General features: G+C 36.3%; 1 protein-coding gene across 5 annotated transcripts in view; it reads right to left on the bottom strand.

Annotated features, from left to right (window-relative positions):
- LOC107285531 (kinesin-like protein KIF1A) overlaps positions 1–10,757 on the bottom strand; it is an 82,748-nt gene that overhangs the window by 33,901 nt on the left and 38,090 nt on the right. For 4 of the 5 annotated variants that reach the window (XM_015813731.1, XM_029283696.1, XM_029283695.1 and 1 more), the window contains 8 exons: positions 10,620–10,726; positions 9,933–10,016; positions 9,419–9,599; positions 9,079–9,151; positions 6,841–6,934; positions 5,275–5,423; positions 4,767–4,945; positions 3,374–3,511 (listed from right to left, as the gene is read on the bottom strand). In XM_015813731.1, coding sequence (XP_015669217.1) covers positions 3,374–3,511; positions 4,767–4,945; positions 5,275–5,423; positions 6,841–6,934; positions 9,079–9,151; positions 9,419–9,599; positions 9,933–10,016; positions 10,620–10,726 — 1,005 coding nt within the window. Of the gene's footprint in view, positions 1–1,896; positions 2,149–3,373; positions 3,512–4,766; positions 4,946–5,274; positions 5,424–6,840; positions 6,935–9,078; positions 9,152–9,418; positions 9,600–9,932; positions 10,017–10,619; positions 10,727–10,757 lie in introns of all 5 variants that reach the window. The other variant, XM_015813730.1, reaches the window with a different exon arrangement.

The raw sequence follows: 10,757 nt of genomic DNA on the forward strand, positions 1-10,757 counted from the left end.
TTGATGATGTCATGATGCACGTGTTTGTCTGTCCATGCCTATATTGATAATAGTTACACAGAAAAAGGGGTTTTTGGTGGCTGAAATTTCGTCTGCTACCCAGTCATTACAAGCACAGCAGCTCTATACTTTTTCAGATTTAATCACTTGCTCTAAATACCAAAGAAAGAACCTTACACAGGTAGTCCTTGACTTATGAACATAATTGAGTCCAACATTTCTGTTGCTAAGCGAAATATTTGTTGTGAGTTTTGCCCCATTTTACGACTTTTCTTGCCACAGTTGTTAGGTGAACCACTGCAATCGTTAGGTTAGTAACACGGTTGTTAAGTGAATCTGGCTTTCCCACTGACTTTGATTGTCAGAAGGTTGCAAAGGGTGATCACATGACTTCGGGACACTGCAACCGTCATAAATATGAACCAGTTGCCAAGTGTCTGGATTTTGATCACGTGATTGTGGGGATGCTGCAATGATCGTAAGTGTGAAAAATGGTCATGTCACTTTTTTCAATGCCATTGTAACTTTGGTCACTAAACAAATGCTTATATGTCGAGGACTATCTGGGTTAATCCAAGGTTCCCAATGAGTTTAATATCAACTAAGTCATCTTTCTACAAGCTTATTCCAATAGCCCTGTGAAGGACAGTGTTTGGCTGTTGTCTAATGAGACAAAAATAATTTGGGCTGTGCAAATTGATAAAGATATTGCAAAAACACAGCCAATATTTTGCCAGACAATGAGGCTGGGTCCACATATTATATTTCACCATGATTTGTTTTATTCATGGTTCTTGAATAAGCTGCAATGGTTTAAGTAAAACTAAATAAAGCACATTATAGCTTGGCCCAATCCTGTTGATTGATTTCTAGGATTATACTTCCTCAGATGATCAGATTATGCATTAGTTACTAAAATAGGACAATTTTTCTGTTTTTCCAAGCAAAGATGAGGATGCCATGGGTCCACAGCTGGGATATAGAGAGATAAATGATGATACATGTATTATGACATCACCACACAAATGATGTAGCTTGCAAATCTGCATTAGCCATTATTACATAATTGTGACATTTAGATTATGATGTTACAATCATGTGCCACTATTCTGTCATCATTGAGGCTTGTTATAGTTATACAGAATGATATATTGGGGCATTTATAGTAACCAAAGTCAGTTTTATTGTCCTAAAGCAGCAAGGACAAAGTTTTCAGTATAGATATATGAAAACAGTAACTGACCCAGTTTGTTTTCTAAATATAAGTGTTTCTGGTAACTGCAATGTGGCAGGAATTCTCCTTTAGCATTCTAAGTTTCGAAATCCCAGATATTCTTTAACCATGTTCTGCTCAGTAGTCCTTTATTTCACAGTTATCTGTTAGTACTGTCCCATATCAATGGATAACTATATTAAATCTATGATTCTAATTTTCTGTGAATATCCTGCCATATATAAATTAATATACATTTTAAACTATTGACCCACTTAATTAAGAAAAAAACAAAGAATCTTCTCTCAGTGCTAGTTCTTAGGAAATTATGCTCAATTTTGAGTCTGTGAGAATACAACTGTGGCTTCCGTAGGATATGGCAATCTAATGCACATACACAGACACCCTTCAGAAATGTACGATTGCCAAAGTGCTCATGCTGCCAGCAGCTTATATCACACCCATTTACAGATGCTTTGCCTTTTGTCATGTGTTATTTCAGTCTGTAGTTGGTCTTCCTTTTAACTACTCATCCCCTTGGGGAGGGGTGGGGGAGGGGTTTTTCCTCTGAAATGTCTTTTGCCCCCCCCCCCCCGGTCCCTGTGTGTTTGAGATGGGAAAGCAGGTCTCTTATGCGAAAGAGCTAGTTCCTTCCCAGCATGCTCTCCTAAGACCTCACCAACCTTCCTACTAAACTGAACAGGGGGGAGCGGTCGTAAAATGGATCCTGGCCATCATACAGCGGGTACTCCGGAAAGATGTCTTCCTCCAGGTCCTCCTCCTCCTCCTCCTCCTTCCCCACGTGCTGCTCGTCAGCAGGCTCGGTGATGTCGGAGTCAGGGTTCGAGAAGGTGGGGGAGGGGGTGAGATCAGCCATGCGCTCGCTCATGCATGTGTTGAAAATAGGAGAGCTGTTGCAGCCAGAGATATCTGAACTAAGGTTAGTACAACAAGATAGGAGACATGTTAACACCAGCTATTCTAACATATGCACGTGTGTACACAGACAGAGAGAGAGAAAGAGAGAAAGACAGAGAGAGAGAGACAGAAACAGAGAGAGACTAGGCTTGCTTTGCCCCTTCTTTAAAATCAAGCAGCAGAATTAATAAGGAAGGACATTAAAGAAAAACTTCCCAGATCAAACACATCTAGCAAAAGAGCCACAAATGCCATCAGCTGAAAATTGTGAAGATTTGATGTCTGGGATGAAAACTTTCCTGGTGTCCATTTCATCAAATTGAGATTTTGATAAGGGAAAGATGTCCATTATGAACCCTCCCAAATGAATGGATTATTTCTTTAACACATCTTTGATTTGTTAAAATTCTACAGTTAAACCCTTTCTACCTGGACTCCAACCAACTCTCAACTGATGGTACGCCATTTTTTCTCTACTAGTTGCATGTGAAGCACATGAGAACACACAATATATACTAGGCAGTATATAGGCAGATATCACACTCCATACATCAAGCACACACACCTACACAAAGGTACAAAATCCTATAAAAGAGTTTCAGAGCTACCCTTCAATGTTTTTGTTTGATTTTGGTTGGTTTTGGTTGCTACAGTTGTCATCTAGAAGCATTATACTCTAAGAGGATCTACATGGTAATAAGGTAATGAACTGGTGTCATGTTCCCATCACATCTAATTGTGATGGTTTTCACAATTCAGAAATCATATTCAGCTAGCAGAAAGTTATAATGATGGGCTACAACTTAGCTTGTATGAGCTAAACTACACAGAATTGGGAAGCGAGGAGGGCATCATGCTGAATCACAGAGCGTACAGACCATAATCATCTTGCTGCAGAAAGTTTCAGCTCTCAGTATTCTGGACTCCATGCATTTGGACACTAGGTATGGTTTTGTGAAAAACATATATGATGCAACTATATTTGCAGATCATATTTAAAAGGCTCTGCATCAAATGAATGGACAATCCACTCCAACATGGAATGGAGATGTTGACCTGATTTCCTATCAAATGTGAGATGTGATCTTAACATCCTGAACTGTGATCTGAAATGTAATACGATCATTAATCCTTAGTGGAAGGAGCGCTTGCGTTACATACCATTTGCTTTGCCTAGCTATGGATTTATTTATTTTTTGGTTCTGCTCTATATTTTTTGACAAAGAAAACCAAAACTCTCACCTGCCAACCAGCCTGAACCAAGGAAAGCGATCATAAAAGGGGTCCCCGCCCGTCACCACATTATCACAGTCTTCTATAACACTAGAGGGCACTTCAGCTGCCCGATCATACATCTCCCGCATCAAGTCCAACCTCTGCCTGCAATGGTGGAAAAAATAGATTTTCTATCAAAACAGTAGTTGAGAAAATATTGTCCAACCAGTTTACCTGTACATACACTATCTTACTTGATATACTAAGAATTTGGTATAGGAACCTGTTCTGCTTGTTCAGACATATTAAATGCATGCTCTCGAGTCAGGTAAATAAAAAGATTTTCAAGAAATGGAAAGAAACTGGAGAAAGAACCTATTTTGCAGAATTAGACCTATACCAATACATCAGCATACTCAGAATTAGTAGATATATATGGCTGTTCTGATGCTTATATTAAAAAAGCTTCCCTTGCATTGACAGAAGACTGTCAATGGCCATTTTTATCAGTTTGGAGCAAGACATTAGATTGCTGTCAGATTTGATGTATATATTACTGTTTTTGTGTACTATACGCAGACATAAAAAAAAGCTCCAAAGTTCTGAGGATGTCTGAATTTATAATAAGAGACTATATTTGCAGATTTGAAGACTGCAGCCATTGAAGTCATAGCTATTCACAGATATATAACTTCTTTGGTATGCTTAAAAATAAAATGCCCATATACAGGGAAATGAATTATAGCAGAGAAGGGAATTAACAGCAGGAAAGGAAACTATAATTATTTTGGCATGCATAGAAATCAGATTTCAGTCCATGTGATGAACCTATCAAGATAAGGAGCCCTTGTGGCACAGTGGTTAGAATGCAGTATTGCAGGCATAGTCTGCCCAAGTGTGGCATTCAATCCCAAGCCTTTCATCTTTCTGAGGTCCGTAAAATGAGGACCCAGATTGTTGGGGGCAATATGCTGACATTGTAAACCACCCAGTGAGCTGTAAAACACTATGGGGTGGTATATAAGTCTAAGTGCTATTGCTATTTCTATAAGTAAAAAGGAGCATGTGAGATCTCCACCACAGACCAAATAGTATTATGAATTAACATGGCCATCTTGCACCAAAGACTGGGTAATTCTGCAGACTTACATATTATGTAATATAATTCTGTTTACCACATTCAACCCTCTCAGCCCAAATCACTGTCCACTGAAGTGGCTGTTTTAACAGGCAGTAACATGATTTAGCCTGGCAATTTAACTCATGTTCCTTTCACTAAGAAACTCCTGTTGTATTTTAAAATAAGTTAATTCATTATGCTTCCAGCTAAGAATATCATGCCATTTTTTCCCCTACATGATTAAAAATCACCTCTTTTAGCCAGCTAGTAGCCATCTTGGCTTTAAAATATTACACCTACCTGAGTTTATCCAGAGTCCAATAATGGGTTGCTCCATTTTTCTGGTCCTGCACCTCTACTGCCACAATGGTCCTTGGGAAAGGACGTTTCTCCCGGTCTTTGGCAGCATCTGGAGGAAGCAGGTCTGGAGGCAGAGGTGAGTATAAGGTGTCTGTGAGGAGTACGAACTGAAACTGAACCTGGAAGTAAAATATAAATGTTGCTGGTTAGTATTGTCACAAAGTCACAAAGGCAACCACATTTTTTTAAATTCTGTATTTTACAGAAAAGATGGGACTTAAATTTAGCAAAAGGTGTTTTTTTGGGGGGGGGGGCTTTCCCATTATTGAAGCCCTACCACCTGATGTTATTAGATGATGGGGTGGGAAGAATCCATCCCTTGGACCAAATTTATTTTTCAAACTATTTTGTAACACCCACTTAGGATGAAGGAAGGAAGGAAGGAAGGAAGGAAGGAAGGAAGGAAGGAAGGAAGGAAGGAAATATTTATTTTCTAAAAACTGTTCACCTTTTTCTTCAGTTCCACACTGATCGCATTGGCCTCCTTCAAGAAAATGGCGTTGCCCCACAGTAGGTCTCGAAGAGATGTAAACTGATACCATTTCCATTTCCTAAAGGCCCAGAGTGCCAACTCAAACTCTCGTTCTGTCCACTGAACTAATGAGATAAACAAAACAAAATGAAATACCTCTGTAAGGTCAATTATTTGTTTTCAAGTACTGCCTAATCAGGTATGCCCATATTACCTGACCTCTCTCACAAGATAATATGAAACATGTATATAGGTCAATTTCACAAGGTGATACATGAGGAGAGCCTTTCTCTTGTAAAAGTATACAGAATCAGAAGAAAGTCTGTCACAAGACACCTCAGCACAAAATGAATAAAAACAGGATATGGCAATGATAATTGGGTTCCATTTTGGGAGGTGTTCAGGCAGAGACTGAAGACTTCTCTGTTACAAATTTCATTTTGGATTCCTGCACTGAATTGGATTTGAAAGCATAAATAGTCCCTTCTAAATCAAGATTTCTATGAATTATTCACTGCTTGGTCAGTTTTCTAATGTAGAGCACAGCTCTTTAAAAATGTTTAAAATGTTACAATTAACATTTTTAAAAGCCATGTTTATTAATTTATAACATTATATACAAATTAAATAGCAACATATCTAGATATATTTATCAATAGTGTATACAATACTATATGCTTTTTAAAAAACCTAACTTATTATAGAAAAGGGTAAAGAAGAGAAAAGAAAAAAAGAAAAGAATAGAATTCTTAATCTATTAAGAATAGCTTGGGGGAAAAAGAAAAAACTAATAAATGAAAAATTATGAAAAGACAGCCAAATTCCTTCTGTAATTTGAACCAAAAATTTGGTAAGATTGTAAGAATGTAATTGTAAGAATGTAAATGATGATTCTTGAACCCACAAAACTACATAAATAAAATTGTCCCATTTCAATACATGATTCAGGTTAACAAATAAATCCAGGGATAACTTACCAATTAAGCAGAAGCTAGACATTTCCTCTCTGTTGCTTCTCTGAAGAGTACCAAAGACTGCTTGTCCATTTACTGGGACATTTGCAGTTGAATACAATATTGTAGAGTCCTTGGTGCTCTCTGAGCTTGGTTGTTTGGTTGCAGACAATTCATCACCCAGCTAGGGTAACATCATCAGTGCTAGTCAATGTGGGGTTTGTTCACATATACACCTACAACAGTTTCTCTACTGTTATTGGTGTGAGTTTGGTTTCTCTCCTTGATAGTTCCTGATTAAACTATTGTTTAATCCTTGATATATCCTCTTGTGTTAATCCCTGCTTATCTGGCTGTTGGCTGTTGGAATATATCCTGGTCTTTTTTGTTCCCTTCTTAGCTTTTTGTGGTCAACACTGATGATGTTACCTAGTTGGGTAATGAAAAGTCTGCAAGGAAACAACCCAGCTCAGAGAACACCAAAGACTCCACAGTTCAGCCCTGAGCTACATATATTCTCTTCTATTGAATACAATATTGTTTTATAAGAAGCTACCTCCAGCAGTTTTTTTATTTCCTAGAAGCTCACCTTCATCCTCAGGTTCCTCCTCTTCCTCATTAGCTTCAGTGTAGTATCTTGAGTCCATTTGCTTCTGTAAAGCCTCTAATTTACTCTCATAATCCTAAAATGACAAGAGGAAAACAGCCAAGAATTTATTGTGTTCTGACACTTCCAGTGACATATGGCATCCCTGAAGAAGCAGGAATGACATTACAGTGGAAATCAGTGGCCAGAAGATAAAGCCTGGCCAGCAAAATCTCTTTGGAGAAAGGAGAGATCATGAGATCACTCACATGTATTTTGAATACCAGCTCATCCCAAGTAGACTACAGGAACTGAGGTTTTTGCTGCAGTGTTTCTCAACCTTGACAATTTTAAGGCATGTGGACTTCAACTCCCAGAATTCCGCTGTGGAATTCTGGGAGTTGAAGTCCACATGCCTTAAAATTGTCAAGGTTGAGAAACACTGAGCTAGAGAGGGATGAACAGCTGGGAACTGAGGGATTCCAACTAAACTCGTAATGTAGCCTATATCAGCATAAAGCTCAGGTGAGCCTCATTTCTTAATCATTTTGGAATTATTTTTACTGCTTTTCAAATATTAAGAATCTTTGGAAAGGCAGGTTTTATGGCATTTACTGGGTGAGGTTCCTTTGAGCCTTAATGAAAATAGTTTAAAGTACAGGTTTAAGGACTTAGAAAAATCATTTTTGAGTGAATAAATGGCAAAAGGGTGATTAAAGTGTTGTTTTTAGAAAGTTATAAATGGACTAAGATTCCAGATAGCTTTGAAATTAATTATAAGAATCCTTCCTGTTGGAAATAGCTGTTTTGAAGTCTGAAAAAAAACCAAGATGAGACTTTGAAAGTTGGACACTAGAATTAATCAGGAGGAAGTAAAGATTACAACTAAAGAAGTATACTCAACTTGTTAATACAGAACAGAACAAAATAATATTGGATGCATTGAAAGATATTTGTGAACAATTAACTCAGAACTTAATTTTAATAATGACTCATTATATATAGACTGTGTGTAAATTAAATTATGGAAGAGGAACAAGCTTTACGAACTAGACATAAATTGATTTCAACATGAATTTAAAAATGGAACGCTACAAGAATGATCTGAAAAAAGATGATATATTGGATATACAAATGAAACTACATGATGTCTTAATAATTAAAAGGAACACACACATAATAAGCCAGAAGAGTGATTTGAATAACTTTCCTAAATTAAATTTACAAAAGAAGCCTGTTAGAGGATTTTGTGAGAAGAAACAAAAAAAGAAAAGAAAAAGAAATCAAATTCTAGGACATTATTTGAAAGGATTAAACATCAAGATTGTTAAAAGTAAATGAAAATTATATAAAAGCGGTTTATTTGATCAATGTTAAAATAGATACTGTATGTTGCTACTTCTAGTAACCCTTAATGGACTTCTGTTGACTAGAACTGAATGACAAGATTTAAAATTTTGTGTATAGATAAGAATGAGATATGGGGAAAAATAGATTTTCTTTGTAGTTTAGGAGAAAGTGATGTTACTAAAATTGTTCATATGTATACTATTACTTATACTAAGGAGGAAGTTACTTCTTTATATGTTTTTTTTCTTTTTCTTTACTATATTCTTATTTTTTATTTTTTTATTTTTCTTTCTATTCTTTTTTCTGCACTTTCTATTTTTTTCTTTTTATTATTTTATTTCTTTTAGTTTGCATTGGTTTTTATCTTTCTAATGTAGCATTTAATACAATTATTGCAAAAAAGAAAGAAAAGAATTTATTGTGTTCTCTTCATTTACTGCAGTTTGAATGCCTGTAAAACTGGGAAATGAAGCTATTCCAAATAGTAAATTCTTTAATAATTGGCTTTTCAGTTTAATGAATTATAGAATTCTATGTTAAACAGTTTGTGAGAACTTGGTGACTGTTGTTTGATAAACATGACTGGTGAAACTAAGTTTATCAGAAATATCATGACATGACATATGACATATTCTAGACATTATTCCTTTTGCAAATAACTAGGAAAGACTAGATAAATCAGTCTATTTCTAGCCCATTCTAGGCTCATATATTTCATCATAATTTATTAAATTTCTGCAAAATTTCTGAAAAAATGCACAAACATTTGCATGTACATTTCCTTGTATACACCATTATGAACATGATTTTGAACTGTATTTTGAACACAATTGTTACAATAAGACATACATCCTAAAATTCAGGAAATTGCATAATCAAAGGAATCCTTACAAGTCTTTGTTGTTCCAGAAGGTAATTAGCCTCTTCTCTTTCCTTTCGATATTGATCTTCCAATTCCTGAAGCCTAGAAACAGGAATGAAAAATTGACAGTACAGGACCAACAATCAGAGACAACGTCCATAGCCTTTCATTTTTGCCACCCATATATAAGCAAAAAAATGATGGGTTCCCTGATATGTAGAGCCTATCTGGATGTCTCAGACAGAGATCTTTCCCATTCCCTTTGGCCCTATACCTTGGATGTCTATATGTAAAGTGTTTGACATACCATTTAGCCAGGACCTCTTAATTCTTGTTCATGAGTTGTTTCATACTTTTATTCTTACTCACCTCTGTTCCATTTCCTGCTTCATATCAATGCCTTGTTTCTCTAGCAATTCCCTCTGGGCAAAAGCCCAATCCACTGGTTCAGCAGGAGTCTCTGCACAAGGTGTTCGTTCCCTCTCTTGCCGTGCCTGTTCTGGATGGTTAAATCGAAATACATGGCTTTTCCCCATGATGATGCGATTTCCTATAGAAAGGGGGAGGGGACATATTTAACAGGGGTGTACATGGGTTGTATTTCAAAATCTATCAAATCCAATACTAAGATGATACAATAACTCTGTTGCAGACTTCTATCTCACATCTCTCATGCATATAAGATGCAAGTTATGCAACTTGACTGCAAATCATGGTCAAACACCAGTTTATTTAGGATAACACAGTTTTTCCTTCAAAAATAATTCTTATGAATCTGTCATGGTCTGACAAGCAATCAATCTTTGCAAGGCATCTGTTGAAGCACTTGGTCTTTATACTAAGGATCTACTGCTCAATGTGTTCTCTTAGAAAGTGAAACTACCTGATCTTAAGATACTGGGTTCTGTTACTTTCTTTCCATTGACGTAAGTATCTGCACCCTCACAAGGTTCCAGGGTCACAACAGCTGTAAAAAAATACAAATGGAATTTAGAAAGTCAAAACTATTGAAGATGTTTTATGAAATATGTACATAATTATTCTCCAATGTGTAGTTAATAGCCATCTCCAACTCTAAAAAATATGAGGAAGTGAAGAATAATCATAGTAACTTAACCATGTTGTTTATGGGCCACATAGATCAGCTTCAAAATCTGGAAGTTGATACTCCTCACAATTATCACATGCAGATACCTTTCAATTTCAAAAAGTTAGAATAAATGTGTACCAAGTGAAGCTGATAATTACTTACAGATTGTGTATTACTAAATATCTACAGTACATACCTCCCTGGGCTGTGCATAAAGCTGCTTCTTAATTTTTGAACATTGGTTTCTTCCCTTAGTATATTTTCAAATATTTTATTCAAAATAATGTGTTATTCATTCTTTGGTTGATTTTAAACACTCTGCTAAAATATTTAGATTACCATGACACATAAGCCCGATAATTGTACTTTGTAAATTATGGTTATAACAACACTAAGTGTCTATATGGTGATCATGGCTTGCTCATGCACACCTCACGAGGAATAGGGAAGAACATCTGCAAATGTTGAGTTTTTCCATACCTTCATTGCCAGATTTAGTGTCACTTCGGAATATGCAATGCTCTTCTTTGATGAAGTGGCCACTAAGTACAATGTCCTGTCTCCTCTCACCATCTTCTCGACCAACCCTGTTGAAGATAAATCTCAATTATTCAGGGA

This window comes from Protobothrops mucrosquamatus, unplaced genomic scaffold (assembly GCF_001527695.2).
Source record: "Protobothrops mucrosquamatus isolate PMUCROS unplaced genomic scaffold, P.Mucros_1.0 scaffold183, whole genome shotgun sequence".
In the NCBI taxonomy this organism is placed as follows: domain Eukaryota; kingdom Metazoa; phylum Chordata; class Lepidosauria; order Squamata; family Viperidae; genus Protobothrops; species Protobothrops mucrosquamatus.